The 22,735-nt window shown below is 38.5% G+C and overlaps 1 protein-coding gene across 50 annotated transcripts in view; it reads right to left on the bottom strand.

Moving 5' to 3' along the window:
* LOC146466769 (uncharacterized) overlaps nucleotides 1-21,823 on the bottom strand; it is a 45,245-nt gene extending 23,422 nt beyond the window's left edge. For 38 of the 50 annotated variants that reach the window (XM_085126558.1, XM_085126552.1, XM_085126566.1 and 35 more), the window contains exons 1-6: nucleotides 17,839-17,980; nucleotides 11,886-11,964; nucleotides 6,075-6,237; nucleotides 4,491-4,687; nucleotides 3,859-3,924; nucleotides 3,014-3,079 (exon numbers count right to left, since the gene is read on the bottom strand). In XM_085126558.1, coding sequence (XP_084982684.1) covers nucleotides 3,014-3,079; nucleotides 3,859-3,924; nucleotides 4,491-4,687; nucleotides 6,075-6,237; nucleotides 11,886-11,964; nucleotides 17,839-17,964 — 697 coding nt within the window. In that variant the 5' untranslated portion in view covers nucleotides 17,965-17,980. Of the gene's footprint in view, nucleotides 1-3,013; nucleotides 3,080-3,858; nucleotides 3,925-4,490; nucleotides 4,688-6,074; nucleotides 6,238-11,885; nucleotides 11,965-17,838; nucleotides 17,981-21,378 lie in introns of those variants that run through there. The other 12 variants (XM_085126550.1, XM_085126568.1, XM_085126565.1 and 9 more) reach the window with 6 other exon arrangements.
* Nucleotides 21,824-22,735: the final 912 nt, after the last annotated feature.

Here is a 22,735-nt window from a genome sequence, read left to right as displayed (position 1 = left end):
TGGCACCCATGCTCCATCCTGGCTTTGCACTAACACGGCTCCAAGGCCAACAGTACTCGCGTCTGCGATGACTTTGCTTGGTGCATTCTTGTCGAAGTATGCAAGTGTTCCTGCTTCAGCCATGCTTTGCTTTAATGACTCAAAAGCAGCTTTTTGCTCAGCTCCAAAATGGAATGGGACATCTTTCCTGGTTAGTTGCCTCAGTGGTTCTGAGAGTGTGGCAAAATGAGGAATAAATCTGCTGCTGTAGTTAGCCAATCCCAGGAAGCTTCGTACTTCGCTGACCGTCGTTGGCTCTCTTGTCTCCTGCAGAGCTCTTACTCTTTCCTCTGTTGGGCCAATTCCTTTTTCAGAGAGGAGAATGCCCATAAAAACCAATCTGTCCACGTTGAACAGGCATTTGTCAACATTGAGGGTCAAACCATGCTGTCTGAGACGTTGCATAGTTTTGTGAAGGCGCTGGTCATGAGTTGTCTGGTCTGGGCCATGTACAATGATGTCGTCAGAGATATTGTCGACTCCCTCTATTCCAGCCAAGGCGGTAGATATCTCATGTTGGTACTGCTCACTTGCTGAACTCACACCAAACAAAAGGCGCTTATACCTGTACAAGCCTTTGTGTGTCACAAAGGTGGTTATCTGGCGTGACTCGGGACTAAGTTCCAGCTGATGATATCCCCACTTTAAATCTAACTTGCTAAAAACTTTGGAGCCATTCATGTTGTGCAGCAACTCATCTACGGTTGGTATGGGGTATCGACCCCGTATTATTGCTTCATTTGCTCTCCTCATATCAATGCAGAGACGAATATCACCGTCCGCCTTCGGAATGATTACTACTGGGTTCACCCATGGCATTGGCCCATCGACCTCTTCTATGATGTCACAGTCTAACAATTCTTGAACCTTTCTCTCCACCTTATCTTGCAAATTGAAGGGAATTCGCCTCAGCGGCTGGGCTACTGGTTTCACTACTGGATCTATGTGTAATGTGACTTGTTTAGATTTCAGCTTTCCAATTCCACCAAACACTTCTGGGAATTTTTGCTGCAGTATCTGCTTGGTTTCAACAACCGTAGCGATGTCGACACCTATTTTCAACACACCCAGCTTCATTGCAGTATCCTTGCCAAGGAGTGGTACTCCCTTTCCTTTAATAACTAGGAATTCAGCTTGAGCTTTCCCTTGGCCAACCACCACTTCACAGATAAAACAACCTTTTACTGGGAGGGGCTTGTTAGATGCATAAGCATATAGTTTCCTGTCAACAGGGGCAGCTTCAGACTTGCACTTAATCCTTTTAGCTTTCAATTGCTCCCAAGTTTCTTCATCAACAATGTTATTGGTGGCTCCAGAGTCCACCAGCATCTCTAATTCTACCCCACCTACAGACAACTTAAGCATGTTTGACTGGACTCTATCCGTAACTCTGAAAGCATAATCAACTTGCTCCCCACTGGCTTGTGGTTCTTCTTGGATTTGGTTAACTCCTGGTTTCTTTGTTTTGGTTTTGCAGACACTAGCAAAATGGTCTTTCCCTTTACATTTTCTACAAGTTTGGCCTCTAGCAGGGCATTTTGAATCTCCGCCCAGATGACCAGTTGACCCACAACGATAGCAATGAATTTCTCTGCCCTTGTTCCCTTTACTCCTTTGTTTACTCTTGGGTCTCCCAGCTTTCTCATAAACCCTGTTTGCATCTACTTTACTCGGTTCACTCATACTGAGCTGAGACATTTGGTGCTCTACACTTTCACACTGTTCTGCGAGTGCTAACGTACGGGCAAGGGTTAGCTCTTCCCTTTCCTCAAGCAATTTACGTCTCACATAGTCTGACCTACATTTGCACAGGACAGCGTCTCTTAACTGGTTGTCAAAGTCTGCACCAAAATTGCAGTCCTTTCCTTCTTTCCTTAATCGAGTTACAAACTGCAAAACAGTCTCACCTTCCTTTTGTTGGAGTCGATGAAATTTCTGGCGAGCGAAAGCAGAGTTGACTTTAGGAAGAAAATACCCATTCAACGCTGTTACAGCTGCTGCGTAATCGGTTGCTTCGCCGGTGTCCGCGAGAGTAGAGAAGATTTCTTGTACATCGGGGCCTGCGAAATGGAGTAACATAGCTCTTCTCCGTTGTTTCGTGGCTGCATTTGTACCCTCGGTGATAATAAGACCTTTGCCATCCGCGAACAGTTCAAAAGAAGTTAACCATCGCTTCCATCGTGGTCCCAACGTGGCTGGATCCGAGTGACAATCGAACTTAGGAATCGAATTTGAAACGCCATTTTCGCTCGAAGACATCTTGTGCCGTACTTATCCTCGTCGCCAATGTCGTATCCTCTTAATACATAAATTAGAGGAACGCTAGCCGTGAAACTAGCCCAGAGAAAGACACACAACTAGTCAACCATGTGCTCTCTTTATTACTCTAATCCCATAATAATCTCGGCCTAGGTTGCTACTTCATGTAATACACGACAGTGCTCTAGCCCTGACTTTTAACTTGTCAAAACAGTTTGATGGGTGGCTACACTGAGAGTTGTCGCACTGTAAAAAATGGTTCAAAATGTGCATTAAGATGATTATTTTTTCTTCACTGAGCAAGAACTACAGTGAGTTTTGTATATCTAAAACAAGTGATGATAATGCAAAAAGTAAAAGAAACATTTATTACAGAAGTTGCCAGAGCAGTGTTAACACAGATATGATAGCCAGAGGATAGTGGATTTCTACTGCCGGTGGGACTAGTGGATTGTATACTTCACTTGCCCAACAGGCAAATGAAAATTCTTTGATGTCTTACTTCCGATAACTTTTTGGGCTAGTGAAAATTACTCCTGGGCTAGTACGGCCTGCATGGCTACAGATTGCCTGAAGGGCACACTGGAAAATTAAAGTTGTTTTGTACCCTGTATTGACTTAAGATTAGTATGGAGACTTAGCCCATTTTCCTGACACTTTTAGCAAGGTCAGCACAAGTGCTTATTTTACATCATCAATTAATTTTATCCTCTACCTTTGTGACTGCCATTCTTTGCTGTACACGCCACAGATTCACAATTGACTGGCACTTCTTCTTTATCTATTCACAGAAAAAAAGAGTTAAAAAGAAGTGAACTGGTACGCTAGTAGGATCATTAATGTGACATTCCTTTCTGCATTTCAGTATCACACACCTAAGTGTATAAGCCTCCCAACAAACCTTTTTCACAAATGAAGTTAGCCAATCAGTGAGCACAGATGTCTTTCATTTGTATGCCTCCTAGCTTTCACCGTTAAAGGACATCACAACAAAACGATTGAATTGCATTTGCCAACAAAACGAATTTGTGCTCTAGCTCTGACTTTTAACTTGTCAAAACAGTTTGATGGGTGGCTACACTGACAGTTGTCGCACTGTAAAAAATGGTTCAAAATGTGCATTAAAATGATTATTTTTTCTTCACTGAGCAAGAACTACAGTGAGTTTTGTATATCTAAACCCAGTGATGTTAATGCAAAAAGTAAGAGAAACATTTATTACAGAAGTTGCCAGAGCAGTGTTAACACAGATATGATAGCCAGAGGATAGTGGATTTCTACTGCCGGTGGGACTAGTGGATTGTATACTTCACTTGCCCAACAGGCAAATGAAAATTCTTTGATGTCTTACTTCCGATAACTTTTTGGGCTAGTGAAAATTACTCCCGGGCTAGTACGGCCTGGCTACAGATTGCCTGAAGGGCACACTGGAAAATTAAAGTTGTTTTGTACCCTGTATTGACTTAAGATTAGTATGGAGACTTAGCCCATTTTCCTGACACTTTTAGCAAGGTCAGCACAAGTGCTTATTTTACATCATCAATTAATTTTATCCTCTACCTTTGTGACTGCCATTCTTTGCTGTACACGCCACAGATTCACTATTGACTGGCACTTCTTTTTTATCTATTCACAGAAAAAAAGAGTTCAAAAGAAGTGAACTGGTATGCTAGGAGGATCATTAATGTGACATTCCTTTCTGCATTTCAGTATCACACACCTAAGTGTAGCCTCCCAACAAACCTTTTTCACAAATGAAGTTAGCCAATCAGTGAGCACAGATGCCTTTCATTTGTATGCCTCCTAGCTTTCACCGTTAAAGGACATCACAACAAAACGATTGAATTGCATTTGCCAACAAAACAAATTTGTGCTCTAGCTCTGACTTTTAACTTGTCAAAACAGTTTGATGGGTGGCTACACTAAGAGTTGTCGCACTGTAAAAAATGGTTCACGAAATATCTTTTTTGGCAGACCCAGAGGCCATGAATGCCCCTGAAAAAGACAACAAACAAAAAAATCTTTGATAGGTGGGCCAATGGTGCAGACGGCCTGAGAGCTAATAGTGGGGGTCCATTAAACTGAAACAAAAACACACAGGTGTAGAAAATAGCTGCCTCAATGCTGTTAAGTATTGCACCAACCACCCAAAGCAAGGTTATTATCAATTGGCCGGGTTACCATTATTATACCTTTTAGCTGCCGCCAGGGAAGATCTTTAACTCCATAGTCATAGCGCAATTCTTCACCTTTCTCAATATTTCGAAGTGCACAAAGGACAAGGTACACTTTGTTTCCTCCTTTAATTTTCTTCATGGCACAATTTGCTTTATATAATGGATCATCATTGACAAGTCTTCCAAGTCCATCAGAGAATGTTGCGTCAAGGCTTAAAAATCCACAAAAATCAATGTCACAATTATTGGAAAATAGTAATCCCAATTTGTTTCTTGTAAAAGTGTACTTATGGTAAGGTGACTCTCATTTCTGTTTTTTTTTTCTTTTGTTGTGTCGTATGCAAAAAACATTATACCTAACAAGGTCCTCACAAGCTTTGCTGAGATGTAAACAAATGGCACTAGATAATTTTTAACCTCCAATTATTTCAATCAATACATGACTAGCATTACAAAAACAAATAACATTCAAAATACATTTAGTATGGCCGAGGTCGCACCAGAGAGATCTAGTAGCATACAGATAATAATTACCATTTGCCTAATTCAGAAATTTTGGTTGGGATGGATGCTGATGGAGAGTTACATGTAGATCAATCGAATGATAAATGGTACTTTCAAATTAAAGGTGATTTAGAACAGGGTTTAATGGCTTTCAACTCTGCCGCAAAGGCATTAATTTTCATCGGGGTCTCCAAACAGCTATTTAAGAGGTCGCACACAGACTTCGCTAAATTGTGATTTAACATAGTTCAAAATTGGGAAAATCAGGATTTAACTGTCTAGTGTGACCTCAGCCAATGTCCGTGATTAAAACAACCTTTAATAAAACCTGTTTTCATTGGTTGGTGAATTGTAATCATTCAGGTTGATCTGTGTGCAGTGGTCGTGAGAGAGACTCCCCCACAAGCCCTAACACCTTTTTTTTTTTGTTTTCTTTGAGGATAAGAGTTGGTGAGGTTCTACAGTATTATAATTATTATGTTAAATTAACGCCTATGTCGCAAATGGAGGTTGGGTGCCCAGGAGCCAGGGGCTGGTACCGCCAACGCAAACCCAGGTAGGTAGAACACCCCATAAGCCTGCCCTACCCACAACCCAGCCACGAGCCCCGCCCGCAACCCAGCCCCAACCCTAGCACCCGTCACACTGAGACAAAAAGCTCAGTGGAAAAATAATAAGTACATAAGACAACGAACTAACCCTAACCCTAACCAACCCCCAACACCAATCCCCAACAATAACAAGGTAACACTACTGGGAGGGAAGGGAGGGAAAGAAAAGCCCAACAAAACGCGATAAACTAGCCACGCCACGAAAAACGCTGAGTAGAGTAAATTTCCGAGCACGTGCAAAGGAGCACGCCTAAACTGCAAGAGAATACCGCTGGCCACGCAACTGCCTGCAGACCTGAACCAGGCCCCAAACAATAATGTAACAACAAATGCCCACACGCTAATGTGCTACCCGTGCTCAAACTATACGCCAATAAACGCTAACGCCTCGCTACGCCACGCCACGCCACGCCACGCCACCACGGAGCAAACTTGCTCCAAGTCGTTAACTAAGTTAAATTACATTTAACCCTATATAACTTACCACAAAGATTTGGATCCATCCTTAAAAAAGAAGAGAAAGCTTCCTAGTTCTGCCTCATATGACTCTTCTCTTTGATACCCCTCATTCTCTGACACAAGCTCCCCTTTGTACTCAAGAAGGAAATCACCCTTTGAAAATGACTTTGCTGTGAACACGCCTCTCCCTTAAAACAAAATTATACCTATTCAGTGGATCATAAATTTTTTAAGCTAGACAAGAATAGTAATGTAATTGCATTTAGATTTTCTAAGCTGATCTTTTACTCCTAAGTAAACCATTCCAATCCTTTTTAGTTCTTTTTTCTTTTGTTTAAATAGAGTCACTCTCATATTCTGCATCCTCTGAAAACTAAAATAGAATATTATGTTTCTTGACTGTTCTATGCATGTCCCTGAAGTCACAAAATAGAATATTATGTTCCTTGACTGTTCTATGCATGTCCCTGAAGTCACTGGTCTTTTGGCTGTTATTTTAGTCTAACGCTTTTTTCCCTGGATACACGGAGATTAAGGAATTTAAGTATATGAAAGACAAATTCCTAATAAAAGGGCATTTTTAATCAGCTAATTATCTTGAACATACATGCACTGTCAATAGTAAAAGAAGCCCTGGGTTTGTTGCAGTTTCATGCCACCTACATGTATCTGTCGAGTTGCTGTTCAGTGCTACATTAAATTGAGGTGTCTCGAAAACGAAGACCTCTAAAACAAAGACCATAAGACCTTAAGACCCCAACAACTCGAAAACGAAGACTTCCAAGTATTAGTACAAAAAAAATTAAATAGCGAAAAATACATTATTTCATACCTCAAGTGAAATTTAATTCCTTCCTGTGGTCCTACCATGGTCATCCACCATCTTGAGCTGAGTGACTGCGTTCCCATGGGATACTGACCGGAAGTGCGTTTCCTGCTCCACTGGACCGGAAGTGTGTTTCCAAACGTCTCAGTTGCGCTGATGGGTTTTTATTTAATTATCAACTAGCAAAAAAACGAGTGTTAAATCCCTCCTTCTCGGAATTACAACCACGCGATCGTTAGAGCAAAAGAAATGAAGCCTAGGCTTTCTATTATGAAAGTTGCTGTAATGATTGTGAGGTTCTTCAATCCCGAGTACATCCATACATTTGTCTCTATAGCAAACCAGCCGTGAACTGCTACTAAGAATAGTTCGTGGGAAAAATACAGGGAAATGTATGGAAAGTTCAAAACACGACTGGACGCTTACTGGCACTGCTACGTCCCTCCAATTTTTTTCCTAAAATCCTCTTCCTAGTACCAAAAGTATCCAATTCATGAATTTTTCAGAAGCAATGTTTTCTGAAAATTATTTGACATCGGATTTCCATACAAACAAATGAATGTTATTTCGAGCCTGTTTGCCTACTCGTCAAAATGGCGTCGAAAACCATGATAAGGCCTATTAGCGCAACTGAGACGTTCGGAAACGCGCTTCCGGTCCAGTGGAGCGGGAGACGCACTTGCGGTTAGTATTCCATGGGAACGCGGTTACTCAGCTCAAGATGGAGGATAACCATGGTAGGACCACACACTACCAGAAGCAAACGTGTGAAAAGTTATGTGAAAAACCATGTGAAAACCAGGTTAATTTCACACATTTTTCATATGATTTTCACATCATTTCACACATGTTTCACATGCTTATTTCACATGCATATGAAATAGCGGCATGTGAAGAGTATATGAAGAGTATGTAAATTGTGTGTGAAAAACATGTGAAGAATGTTATCCTTTTCACATGCTTTTTCATATGCAATTTCACATACAAATTCATACATTTTTAAAGCAAAGCAAGTTTCTGTTTTCACATGGAATTTCACACACTATTTCACATCAAAAACCATGTGAAATTCTTGCATCACAGCAAAAACACCATCATTCACATGCGTTTCACATACCATTTCACACACTATTTAATATCATTTCGCACTATATTTCAGATCACCACATTGCTTCACAAACCATGTGGAAGTTTGAATAACAAACACATATATATTATAGCTTGCTTTATATAACTAGCTAAACATCGATCTAATTATAAAATTAAGAACATTACAACACCCATAATTCACATGTACATGAATTAAATTTGAAATATTACATGTATTCCACACATTTGTACTCACGCATTTTCAATTAACGTTGTCAGATCAAAGTGTAAAGCTATAAGACAAGACCTCTAGTGTGGATTTTTTCAAGAATAAGTTCTTCAAAATCAGTTATGCTTCGTCCATCCAGTGATGACATACGAGGACGAGCCACTTGGATGACAAAAATGTTAGGATATCAAATTTAAATGGATGAGGTGGCAGCCTAGAGCTTTGAAGATGTCTTCGAGCTTTAAGCTTTGATCTCACAATGTTAATTGAAACAGCTGTATACTGTATTGTCTGTAGAAATACACTTCACAGTTCTTTCATTAAAATCAATTTTCTCCTTTATTATAAAAATTTAACAATGCATATACGCATGTATATGTAGAAAAAGCACATCTACAGTACCTAAATGAGGCCTCATTAAAGGTTATCAGGATACAGGATATTTGATCATGAGAAGCAAACATAAGGATACGGATTTATTTTGGGGTAAAATTACAATACAGGGATCAGGGATATTAAGAGAAGAGAATCCGGGATATCAAGCAAGAAATTTGGTACAGTATAAACTAAAAAGGATATGCCATTTTTAGCAAAAACTTAACAGAATACAGAAAAATACAGACTCCCCCTGCCCGGCCCCCTCCCCACTTTATCAGCATGGTGCCTCATAAACTGCACTTATTATTGTACAAATAATGCATGAAATGAGTACAAAATTATTCCCCAGTGTATTTATATAGTTAGTTATTTGTACAGTAGAAAACCAGTTGGGAGTGATATGTACAGTAAAAAAACACACGTGCCACAACATGGCTTGTTTTCATTGCTGCTCATTAAAAAAGTTTAAGTTGGATAATATAAAAATATATTATTGGATGCTTTGGTGTACATGTGTACATACAGTACTGATGTATATTTTTATATATCTAAGGTAAGCCGCGCGAATTCGAGCAAAAAATATATTTTTATATATTCATATATATATCATTGAAGATGTACCCATGTTGCCTAGCAACAGTAAAAAACAAAGTATGAATGGCGTCAGACAAAGGGGAGGTTGCTAGGCGGCAACAGGTTGGGAGACAGGCTGGCGTCAACAGTTTGCTCGAGCAAAATTTGCATACATCCGGAAAGTTTGCGTGCCGGATCAAATTTCAACTGCAATGTTCATCAAAATTCACTGGATACAGAACTATCTCTGCAGAATCTTTTCCCTTTCTTCCAGAAATCTTTTCTGTGAAAGATTGCATTGAAGAAATTACATGTTTTGTGGCCGCGGTAAAATAATTTTCCATGGGAAATAAATTAATTCATCGAACACGACAGCGCTGCACGCCCGTTGTACATTTTGTCGCATCAGAAATAGAGACAAACAAGCCTACAGCTGGAACTACAAAAAGACCATGCTCATCAAAATAGTTGCTATGTTCAGAAACCTTTTAATCTCCTCATTTGATGCTACAATACGAGTAAAGAGGGCTTTCCACCCAGCCCCAGCTTTGCGAGTCACGTATTTTTAGTGTAATGTTGCCATCACCTCACACATTGAATTCATTTTTACATCCATACTTTATTTAATAATATGCTGACAGTCAGTTATAAATTTCTTACAGAAAATAACAATAATAGAAATTGATATTTCAAACAAAAAAGAAAACTGTACATCTAAAGCAGTGATTGGCAAAAATTACTGTGCTGAAAATTTAAGGGAAATATAGTTCTTAGTTCACATGAATTATTTGTGCAACATAATAAGAAAATGATTGGATTAGATCAAAAGGATTTATTGTACCCTTTAATTTGCTTGCTGTTTTCAACTATATGTGATATATATTAAATAATGTTCAATACTCCATTATGTAAGTTACAAAATTTAAGTTATTTTGGTAATTGTTCCTGAGCAGAAGCAAAAGTCTTGATTCATGACAAAATTAAATCAGTTAAATATAAAATAGACTCCAACAGCCATAAATGACTTAGCTTATTGAGCAGGATTTGGTGCCTTGTCTCTAGTCTGAAGCTGCATGCACTCTTTAGTCTCAGCCTTGACAAACAATTAATATTGAGTTGACAATCTACAGTAAAATAAAAAAAATTGTGCGCTTTGAGTCGGTTCTTCTGAGTGATTTAATACATAATTAGTGACAGTAAAGCATAAGGGCTGTGTTGCAGTGAGTTTCTTACCCGTAACAATCTTGTTGGTTTCTGGGTATTAAGAATGAGGGTACTCAACCTTTAATTATAACTTGTGGTGCTACAAAAAATATATATACACTCCATTCAACTTCAATAAAATCCTGATCAGATCGTATAAGTCTTCATCAGCTTATAACAAGGCTTGATATTAATTCGGCTACAAATAACTTCGTAAAAACGTTTGAAAAGGCTTTATATTAAAAATAAATAGGGATGTATATATGCGTGTTGATCAATTTAATTTGTTGTCTGTGCATGTACATGTATGCAGTAATTCGCGAGGACGATCAATCTATAAAATCACACATTTTCATGCAGTCTCTTTCTTCAAAATTATTGATGCGGAAGCTTACCTCTTTCTAAAAAGTAGTTATCCACATTGTGCTGCTTGAAGACATCATATTTTAGCTTAGCAGAGGTAAAAAACCAGAGGGAATATGTCCTGTACATAATCCCGCGACGATTCCCGCCTAAAATCTAACATGAAACGGCCTTTCTGCGAGCCTGCAGTGGCATATCTGCTGACCAAAATGGTACCCAGTCTTCCCAGTCTGAATGAAATCCAAGATGGCTGCCGGTGTTGATGTTGCTGTAACTCAAAGATTTCTTGCTCATTTTAAAAGCTGGCATTGTGCATGAAAGTCGTATGAATTATGATTCAAAGCATTGTTGTGCTATTTGACAAGATATAATTATGGAGTCGAGATTTATCGATGAAGGTTTGTAAGTAATCTAGTGCGTGTTTTCTCATTGAACTTCAAGAAAGCAGAAATGTGCATGAAGCATGTGTACTCGTTTGCCTTTTTCAGTTTTACTGATATAAATAAATTAATATTCCATGCAATTAATTTGACCAATTTGTATTGATTCCCAGCCCTCTCAGATCAAAATTTGTACTAACAGCAGCTCAGAATATTTCACATACTAGTTTCACATGTTTTTATAGGCCCTTTAAGTGAAATGTTTAGCTTCACATACTTTTTTTTATATAGCCCAAACTGAATAAATTTTCACACATGCAATGAAAATGTTTTTTTTTTTTCACGTGGTAGTTTCACATGTGGAAATCAACATTCTTTTTTCACATGTTGTTTCACATGCCCAATTGGAGGTTAAAAGTTTTGCCTTTCAATTTCACACACTGTTGGTGTTTCATATGCATGTGAAACTAGAGAGATTCTGACATAATTTTATTTCACATGTATGTTTCACATGGCTTCTACTTTCACATGCATTTCACACACCTTTCACACACATTTCACACGTTTGCTTCTGGTAGTGACAGAAAGGAATTAAATTTCACTTGAGGTATGAAATAATGTATTTTTTGCTATTTAATTTTTTTTTTTTTTGTACTTATACTTGGAAATTTGGGGGTCTTCGTTTTCGAGTTGTTGGGGTCTCAGGGTCTTAGGGTCTTCGTTTTAGAGGTCTTTGTTTTCGAGACACCCATTAAATTGACACAGTTTTGAAATTATCATCCATTGAAAATTTACCTATGGAGTCACTGATGTATCTTTCTTCAAAACCTTCTTGATCTTTCCCTTGAACTAAAAATTCAGGAATCTCTTCCTTCTGAATATCAAATGAAAATTAATTAAAATATAAACATTAAACAGCCACTAAAGATCACCATTAAAAACATGCTTATTAACAAAATGTAAAAATACCCTGACTGTTCTATGGTAACTCAACTGTTCAAATGAATCATTATACAGTACAGCTGTACACTGATGTGTTAAAAGCACTTTTAACTTGACATACACCGTATTCACAAATGGCGGATGCGCGGGAAAAAACTGGCACTAGGCATCAAAACGAGGCGTTTTAGGATAAACAAAAAATAATTTGCCTGCAAGTACAAGCTCACAGAGAGAATATTTAGCTGATAAGCTCCTAAACAGCATGTTTTTCAGATCGCTGGTTTTATTCCGAACGAGAGAGGTCTAGTGTTTCTTGGTTCGTTTCTTGTAGCAATCCCAAATGCAAAATAGACGATCACGGAAACAAATCGGTTAGAGTTTTTGTTTCCGAAGGATTCAACTTTCGAGCACAGATGGATAGAGATACTACAGAAGTTTGTTTGGTATGTCTTTCGGAATCCGAAGGTAAGATAGGTCTTGAAGGAAACAAAATGAACATACAAAAGGATGCATTTCTAACGAGAGTTGCGTGATCAACTTCGTATCGGACGTTCCGAGCGCAAGAGAGACTACAACCATTTGTCTAAACCGCTATAATACAAAGAAAAAAAAGACGAAGACGACAACGAAAAGACGTGAAGGATGTGGAGAGAAACGGCTGGACGAATAATTTAAAAAGAAGCAACAGGTGAACCAAGACTTGTCTGTTTCGATTCATTTACATTGTAGCCGTACTGTAAACAACAAGCAGAGAATGCAGTCCCCTCAAAATTCATAATTTGTTAAATCAATCAAGTCATCAAAATCCAACTGTTTAATAACGGAACAAGCTCAGAAGGAACATTTCTTGCCTGAATGAGAAAACTGTATTCCGTGAAAGAGGCCAGGGACTAGAGAACACAGCATTGTGGCTTTTTAACCGGCATTTCGGTTGAAATCATTAAAGATTTGCATACTTAATTAGGTAATTTGTCAGAATTAGATTATCGTATTTCGCTTTACACTGGGTTCCTAAACTTGCCATTCTTTGTAATGCAGTTACAATATAACGCATTTGAGAGTGACATTCCTGAATTTCCTTGCAGGATCGTTTTCTTAAAATTGATACCTCACTTCCAGTAGTTCCTCTTGACTTTGGTAACTGCCACATTTTCAATGACTTGCATGAATCTTGGCCAATCTTGCGATGCACGATATCTTTTTTTATTCGGGGGAAAAGCACCTGAAATGTACCGAAATATTTAAGTCTTGGCTCACATATCGCTTCCTTAGTTAAACTTTTCTTTCAGTAGCTTCCCTCCACCTCCTTTTGTTTTCGTTTTTTAGGCATTAAAGCTGTTCACAATAGTAGGAGTCGGTTTTTGTAGCTTTTGTGATCGGAACTTCCGAGTAGTAATCACCACGCAACCCTCTTTGGAACTGCGTCTGTTTGTAGATTCATTTTCTTTCCAGTTCGAAACCTGTTTTAATTCCCTTTCCAAAAAATACTGACATTGAATAAACCTTTGTGGCTCCTGCTAGAGTGAAGATCTTTCTAACAACTTTTCATATTTTCTGTATACATTACACTCGAAGGTTTGAAACGAACAATCTAACTCAGTTTTTTCCCGTGAGTGTCTAGTTTGCATTTGAGATTGCTACAAGAAGCCAACCAATAAATAATAACTAGAACTTGAACTCGTTCGGACTAAGTGATCAGAAAAACTCAATTTTTAGAAACTCAGCACTTATCGACCCTCCAGAAGCTTACATTCGCTGGAAATTTTTTTTTGTTTATCCTAAAACGCCTCGTTTTGATGCGTAGTGCCAGTCTTTTCCGCGCGTGTCCGCCATTTGTGAATACGGTGTATTGACAGACATTTCATAATTTATCTTTTGATAATACAGAAATGATGACTCACTATTTCAGTACTCAAGCACTTGTTCTAATGATAGGAGAAGTTAGCTAACTTTTTCTTTTAATACACCGTATTCACAAATGGCGGATGCGCGGGAAAAAACTGGCACTAGGCATCAAAACGAGGCGTTTTAGGATAAACAAAAAATAATTTGCCTGCGAGTACAAGCTCACAGAGAGACTATTTAGCTGATAAGCTCCTAAACAGCAAGTTTTTCAGATCACTGGTTTTATTCCGAACGAGAGAGGTCTAGTGTTTCTTGGTTCGTTTCTTGTAGCAATCCCAAATGCAAAATAGACGATCACGGAAACAAATCGGTTACAGTTTTTGTTTCCGAAGGATTCAGCTTTCGAGCGCAGATGGATAGAGATACTACAGAAGTTTGTTTGGTATGTCTTTCGGAATCCGAAGGTAAGATAGGTCTTGAAGGAAACAAAATGAACATACAAAAGGATGCATTTCTAACGAGAGTTGCGTGATCAACTTCGTATCGGACGTTCCGAGCGCAAGAGAGACTACAACCATTTGTCTAAACCACTATAATACCAAGAAAAAAAACAGACGAAGACAACAACGAAAAGACGTGAAGGATGTGGAGAGAGACGGCTGGACGAATAATTTAAAAAGAAGCAACAGATGAACCAAGATTTGTCCGGTTTCGATTCATTTATATTGTAGCCGTACTGTAAACAACAAGCAGAGAATGCAGTCCCCTCAAAATTCATAATTTGTTAAATCAATCAAGTCATCAAAATCCAACTGTTTAATAATGGAACAAGCTCAGAAGGAACATTTCTTGCCTGAATGAGAAAATTATATCCCGTGAAACAGGGACTAGAGAACACAGCATTGTGGCTTTTTAACCGGCATTTCGGTTGAAATCATTAAAGATTTGCATACTTAATTAGGTAATTTGTCAGAATTAGATTATCGTATTTCGCTTTACACTGGGTTCCTAAACTTGCCATTCCTTGTAATGCAGTTACAATATAACGCATTTGAGAGTGACATTCCTGAATTTCCTTGCAGGATCGTTTTCTTAAAATTGATACCTTACTTCCAGTAGTTCCGCTTGACTTTGGTAACTGCCACATTTTCAACGACTTGCATGAATCTTGGCCAATCTTGCGATGCATGATATCTTTTTTATTTCGGGGAAAAAGTGTCTAAAATGTACCGAAATATTTATAATCTGTAGATTCATTTTCTTTCCTTCAAAAACTGTTTTAATTCCCTTTCCAAAAAATACATGGAATAAACCTTTGTGGCTCCTGCTAGAGTGAGGATCTTTCTAACAACTTTTCATATTTTCTGTAGACATTACACTCGAAGGTTTGAAACAAACAATCTAACTCAGTTTTTTCCCGTGAGTGTCTAGTTTGCATTTGAGATTGCTACTAGAAGCCAACCAATAAATAATAAACACTAGAACTTGAACTCGTTCGGACTAAGTGATCAGAAAAACTCAATTTTTAGAAACTCAGCACTTATCGACCCTCTAGAAGCTTACATTCGCTGGAAATTTTTTTTTGTTTATCCTAAAACGCCTCGTTTTGATGCGTAGTGCCAGTCTTTTCCGCGCGTGTGCGCCATTTGTGAATACGGTGTATAGACCATCAGTTTTGTTTTTTAAGGTCTCTTATTTGGACAAACATATTAAAGACACAAATAAAAGGCTGCTACAGCTGCAATACTTAACAAAATACCCCTGAAATGTCAGTATGTGGCATAAAATTAATCCAAGTGATCTACTGGCCACGGCCCACAGTAATTGTTTGAGGGACTGATGGCTGATTGATATGATTTAAAATAACTGGAATACTAACATTTGTGCTTGAGAGCTCTGACTCTATTTTGCCACATACAAGTTTGGGAAAACTCAAGGACTCACCAAACAATATTGAAGAAATTTATTCAAAGGAGATGTAAACCTTTTTTTGTGAAATCTAAGGGAGTGATATAAATCTGCGAGTCAGCGAGCCATGCGAGCCAAGGTGTGAGCCATGCGAGCCGTGTGAGCCATGCGAGCCGTGCGAGCCATGCGAGCCATGCGAGCCGTGCGAGCCATGCGAGTCACGCGAGTCATGCGAGCCACAGTATAAATGTTAAGAATTTTTATTTGTTGTATTTACATTCACATAAGAACAAGAACAAGAGCATTGGAACAAGATGAATAACATCGCAATATTTAATTCTTACAGTGGGACAACACAAACCATCATATTTCAGTTTTTTGTTACAATCAACCCAGGTCACGCGTGAACGATATTTTTGAAATTTGAACGGAGTTTTGAAATTTACATGTCAGTTTTGAAAATCGCCAACGAGATTTCAGAGTTCCCGTATAAATTTCCCTAGCTTATTGACGGTATAAAGCTATGAATTTTTCTTTACACTGCAAAATTGAATATTTCAAGAATAACAATTGTTTCCCAAGTATTTTGAGTCTTTTTTTTTTTTCAGTTAATGCGTCTTTTTCGGAACTATTTTAATGTCTTTACTGGTCGTAAAGTCCTAACATATCTCCGAGGTGACCTATCAGTATAAGCCTGGGGTCTCTTGAGGTCTCCTCGCCACTTCTTACTTCTTCTTTTACTATTATTATTTACTCTAAACTTATGTACGATCCTAGTCTATTATTCATTGTAACTTTCTATGTTTGTATGTCGTGGTGAATAAATAAATAAATAAATAAATAAATATTTCCAGAGAAATGTCCAACATTCCATTCACACGTCGGACATACAAAGAGAAATTCGAATGTTCATTTCATTCTTGGAAATACTGTTCACGCGTGACCTGGGTTGACTGTAATTGACACTTCAGGACTGATTGTCAGTGTCATTCCAATCTTGTAAGGTACGATAAATGAGTACTCAAAGATGAGCGAAGTCAATATTGTCGCACTAAATTCTATTTGAAAAGAAGCAGCGTAACAGAAGCATTTGCCGTCAGCTGGTGGGTCGAATGCTATTTCGAAACCAGCCTCTTACACTCTAGTGGCGAGTTTTGAAGAAAGACTTGACTAAGGGAAAGGACAACCACAGCCAACCGACAGAGTTCTGATAACTCTGATTCTCTACTAAAGACCAAACCTGTTAAAATGGCGCGATTTACTCACCATTCTTGACGCCAACACACGGAGATCGAAGTGCTGTTCTTTTCTTTTTTTTTTTTCTTGAATGAAGTTCCACGTGGATATCAATGAATGACATGTGTCAATAGATACCTATTCGAGTAGCGGTGCAGCCGTATGTTTTTCTCGGATTTTTTTTTCTGAAGTGTTGAACCTTAATAAATTCTTTGCGTATTGTTTTTATTTTTTTGCGCATCTTGGGCGATTTTGAATAGGCAAAATGCTCTCCAAAATGATAACAAAAACGAAAAAAAACAAAAAACAAAGAAAAAAATTCGTCCAAAATTTTCTCACACGAATGTAAATAAAACAAATAAAAATTCTGAAAATTTGCACTGTGGCTCGCATGACTCGCGTGACTCGCATGGCTCGCACGTTGGCTCGCATGGCTCGCTGGCTCGCAGATTTCCGAGACCCAATCTAAGGACTTTACAAGACACTGCCAACTTCAATGCCTAGTTTTAAAACACTGTACTGCCTGTTTAAGTGCAAACTCAGACGCTTATTTTTAAAACACTGTACTGCCTGTTTAACTGCATCCACTGCAATGATTTTAAACCCTTATATAAAACATGCCCAATGTATATAATATGTTACAGGACAAAATTAACTTCAGGTTAAAACTTTTTAACCAAGGTTGATTCTCTATTTCCTGATCCTAGCCCTAATTATTCACAAAGATGTCAATTCAGAATCAACCAAGGTCAAAAATTTTAACGTGAATATAATTTGACCTGTAACATATAATTATACAGACTACAGTTGCACTCACTGGTTTCAAATGCCTTCTTCTAATTCTTTCATCCATCCTAAAGTTGCCTTCAGTTTGAAATCTGAGAGTCTGAAAAAACAGGGTTGCAGCCAGCATGATACAAACCAAGGCACCTGCCTCAGCCATTCTTTCTGGTAATTGACTATGACCAAATAGAATTAATGAGCAAATAGATCAAAGCTAAATAAAATGTCGGAGTAGCATTTAAAAACCCCACCAAACATTCTCCTAATTTAAAGTTTCTGTCAAGTAATTAACAGTTAGTGGATGAGGTTGAGCAAAATATTGTGATTTGTCAGTGTCTGGCAAACAAATTATTTGCCGAAGCCAAAGAAGAGACTGACAAATCACAATATTTTGCAATAACCAAGTTCATTCTATTGTGCTTGTGCCTGAATGTAATTGAGTGACAAGTTCTCAGCGCACATTAAAGTTACTCATGTGTTGCCATTTGCAAAATGGCAGCAGCAAATTTTTCTGCTTCTGCGCTTGCGTATGACAACTTATGCTTATGCCTATCGCATAAGCATCCTTGTGCTTATGCTTATGCTTGCATCGTACATGGAAACCAGGCTTTAAGATTGTATTATTTGTATCTCAAAAGACAAGACAACATTACTTGTCATGCAGTCTCAAAAGAGAGCTATTTCTGAAAAGACAAGTCTCATTGGGAAATACTGCACACGACGCCACAGAAGGTGATGTTCGGGTGCACAGTCGACCACCACAACAGCCAAACAAACACTTTGATTCAGCAATCGATATTTTTTTTGAAAACTAGGAGAAACCGTTCAAATCAAAATCCTCGAAAAAAAAAGAAAAGAAAAGCGTTTGCAAGCAAATTACCAAATGAATGTATTGCTTGAGAGTTTTAACACAAAATCATTGTAAATGAAAAAGTGATCACTAACCGCGTCAATTTCCAACACTACAAGAACATGGTAGCGTAGCTGTGATATTTTTGAAATTATTATATAAGACCGACATCCACATGAAATCCAGTGAGGATAATTGAGAACTCTGACATCTATTTTACTTATCTTATTCATTTATCTATTTTTACGGTTGGTGTGATATCTTAACGATTTTACTGACCTAATATATGTAAATGTAAATGAAAATGTACAAAGAAGGACATCGAACACGTTTTTTCTACAAATCGAGCAAAAAATCCTTGAGATGTTCAGACGCAGAGAAACGAAAGTAGGAAGAACTTTGTATTCTACCATAATGAGACCTAACAAACATTTGAAGTCTTTGGCCTTTATCGGTTTAAAAAATGACAAATAAGCAAACGCTTATCCAACTGTTCACAGTTTGCGGGTGCTACAATCACAACGCGTAACAAACGATCACCGCGCGAGAGAACAAATCACGTGAGTGAGCTATGAATTCCTGGAACATCAATATGTATTAGAATTCTTTTTTCGTTATTTTGTAACAGGCTGCAACTCTTCGACTCCTGTTTTGTAAGCATTGTCTTGTAGGTTAATATTATGTAAGTAAGTAGTATTTAACTAAGCAAGTTATATGCAAGTAGGTATTAAAGCTTTATGTAACTAAGTAAGTACTATGTAAGTAAGTCAGCATTATGTTTGTAAAACAATAAAAATTAAAAAATATATATAATTGTATATTTTCATTGCCTGCACTTCGGTCTCGCAGAGAATGCCAGGCCTCAAGGAAAAGTCTCTTGTGGTAATCACGCGCCTTGTCGACAATGGTGGCTTGGTCAAAATCTATACTATGGCCAAACTGATTCGCGTGTTGCGCTATCTTTGAGTTGTTATCGCCAACACGGACTGCTCTTCTGTGTTTTTTGATCCTTGTTGCCAAGGCTCTGTCGGTTTGCTTATATTACACAAAATTGAAGAAAGAAAAGAAAACAACTGCATTTCCTTTTTGGACACTGTAACCACAAGGGTTCATGACCGCATACAAGTTAGTGTGTATAGAAAGCCTACACACACCGACAAATACCTTGATTTCAATTCTCATCACCCCGCGCAGCATAAGAGATCAGTTGTTAATACTCTCCTCGACAGAGCCAAGAACATGCCGTCGACAGGAGCAGGATAATGTCAAGAGAGGAAGCACGTCATTGACGTCTTGAGGGATAATAACTATCCTTAAGGATTTATCAAGAGTTGCGACTCCTATCGTAATGCCCCTTGTCGCGTGTCAAGTAACAACAATACTTCCAACATAGTAACGAATGGCAATTTTGTTGTCCTACTGTATATCAGAGGCGTCTCCGAAAGAATTTCTAGGGCGCTGCGGAGCAATAATATTAAAGTTGGTTTTAAACATCTCAACACTTTGCGTGCACGCTTCCCACTGCCCAAGGACAAACACTCCACTTTACAATCAAGACGTGTGGTCTACAAAATTGGGTGTTCTGATTGCAATTTTGTGTACTACATGTATGGGCAAACGGACAGAGCCTTGGCAACAAGAATCAAAGAACACAGAAGAGCAGTCCATGTTGGCGATCACACAACACGCAAATCAGTTTGGCCATAGTATAGATTTTGACTAAGCCACCATTGTCGACAAGGCGTGTGATTACCACAAGAGACTTTTCCTTGAGGCTTGGAATTCTCTGCGAGACCGAAATGCGGGCAATGAACATATCCGGGAATTCATTGCTCACTCACGTGATTTGTTCTCTCGCGTGGTGGTCGTTTGTTAGGCGTCGTGATTGTAGCAGGCGCAAACTGTGAACCGTTGGATAAGCGTTTACTTATTTGTCATTTTTTAAACCGACAAAGGCCAAAGATTTTCGGTCGAAACGTCTTGGTAAGTTTTTATAAACGTTTGGTTTTAACGTTTTACAATTCAGTGCCATACACATAAAATTTTTTAGACTTGCATATAGTATATAGCATATAGTCCCCACACGGTCTAACACATTTAACTTCCCGCCCAATGTTGTAATCAATTTTTCTCATTACGAAAATCGAATTTTAAAGAACGGATCATTCCTGAAAGGTTAGTTCAATTTTTCAATCTGAAAATTAAAGGCCAGCCATTTTGTCCAAATATCTCCAAACTTCGCTGGCTGTAGCCAACTTGAAAATTCATACCTGAAGATGGTGAAGATGTTGCAACATTTCCAATATCTTTCCCTGTAGCTACTTAAGCAACACAACTCTCACCTTTTCTTTAAAAAAAACATAAAAATAGGACAGATACCAGTTTCTCCTATTTTTCCAAAGAATAATAGAGAACTGCGAACATTTGTCCAATACATGCAAAACAAAGCTAATTAACCGCCGTTTTCGCTTTTCACATTTTCCTAGAGAAAAGCCCTGGGGACGAGATTAGGTACTTTCCTCACAGGTATAGAAGCAAAAAGTCAGATAAACATTTTGAGTAAAATTCTGTTTTCTACAAAGCTTCGACAGTTGCACCTCATTTCATGAATTCATATTCCCATCAACAGGTTAGTGGTTGCGCGAGAAATGTTGTTTTTAGACCATCTGAATAACTTCAAGGATTCCATTAAGACATAAAGCACAGTACAGTTCACGTTCAAACCTGTGGTACATTATGCAAAGTGGATTCCCAGGCCAGGAGCACACAAAATTTCTCAGAACGTCGACAGCTCATGTGATGATTTGCAGATCGTTTCCGATCGAACGTTTCGACTTGACAGGCATTTCTCCACTATGGCTATGAACTCACTGATTTCCTCTTTCTAAGCAGCCAAGTGTTCCTTAGAAGTTGTTCTTTTGATTTTACAGTATTGAAAACCTATGTCTTCGTTTCAAGAACCACAAACTGCAACCATGAAAATTCACGAATGTACGCGGACGCCATTTGAAATACAAGAGCCGACTGAATTCTCATCCACCTTTCGTGGTGAACTCGACCCAACTTCGCGTAAATTGTGCAATTCCGAAAGTTTCCCATTTACGGAGCTCTCAATGCGGTAAATTTTGATCACTACCTCAGTTTATGAGTCAAAATAGCCTTTTGAAGCTTGGGCAACCAACACCAGTACGTCTACAGCTCATCTGATGATATGCAGATCGTTTCCGATCGCACGTTTCGCCTTTCTCAAACAGGAATTTTTCCGCTATGAACTCACCGATTTGTAATTCAGTCCAAGCGGCCAAGTGTTCCTTTTCCTTTTGATTTTAAAGTATTGAAAACCTATGTTTTCGTTCCAAGAACCGCAAAATGCCACCATGAAACTTCACAAATGAGTGACGCGGAAGCCATTTGAAAAAAAAGATCTACGAAAAAAGCCGAATGACATCTCATCAACCATTCGTGGCCATATCCCTTTGCTCGATAATTTCCCGCCAATTTTTCACTGTCGAATCAGTTGCTATCTCTCTGCCACAAGACTCAATCAAAATGCCTTAGCTGTCTCTAGATAGCAAAGCTTCTGATCGCCCAAGTCCATTACTTGACCAACAGTGTGACCCACATTTTCGCTTCAAAATTGGCCTTATGTCCTATTTGGAAATACCCAACTTCTGGGGACTCTGATCAGTGAGGAACAACACCTCTGTAAATTTTCATCGGCTACACCTCAGCTTATGAGTCGAAATAGCCTTTTCGAACACATATCTTATCTTGGCCTTGGGCTTAAACTTATAGCTTTTCTACCATTATCTATCGCCGATTTTGATCACTACACCTTATACTTTCCTGGTTCAGTTAAGAATAATGAGTAAGCTCGCAAAAACGTCACCATTTTATCCGGATTCATGTAACTCGACTGATCAAAACGACCTGAACTAGCTGCATTTTTTTTTAAACTAAGCTCCTTTTTTTCTCTTGTAAAGGCTCGATAGTTTAACTTTATCACGTCAATTTAACGAGATTAATGAGAGCAATACACTTTCACTGCGCGACAAACAATTTCCAGTCTTGAAACTGTGGG

The sequence above is a fragment of the Pavona decussata genome, unplaced genomic scaffold (assembly GCF_977016875.1).
Source record: "Pavona decussata unplaced genomic scaffold, jaPavDecu1.1 SCAFFOLD_140, whole genome shotgun sequence".
Classification (NCBI taxonomy): domain Eukaryota; kingdom Metazoa; phylum Cnidaria; class Anthozoa; order Scleractinia; family Agariciidae; genus Pavona; species Pavona decussata.
Note: the sequence above shows the minus strand (reverse complement) of the source record. Positions and strands in the feature narration are given on the sequence as shown.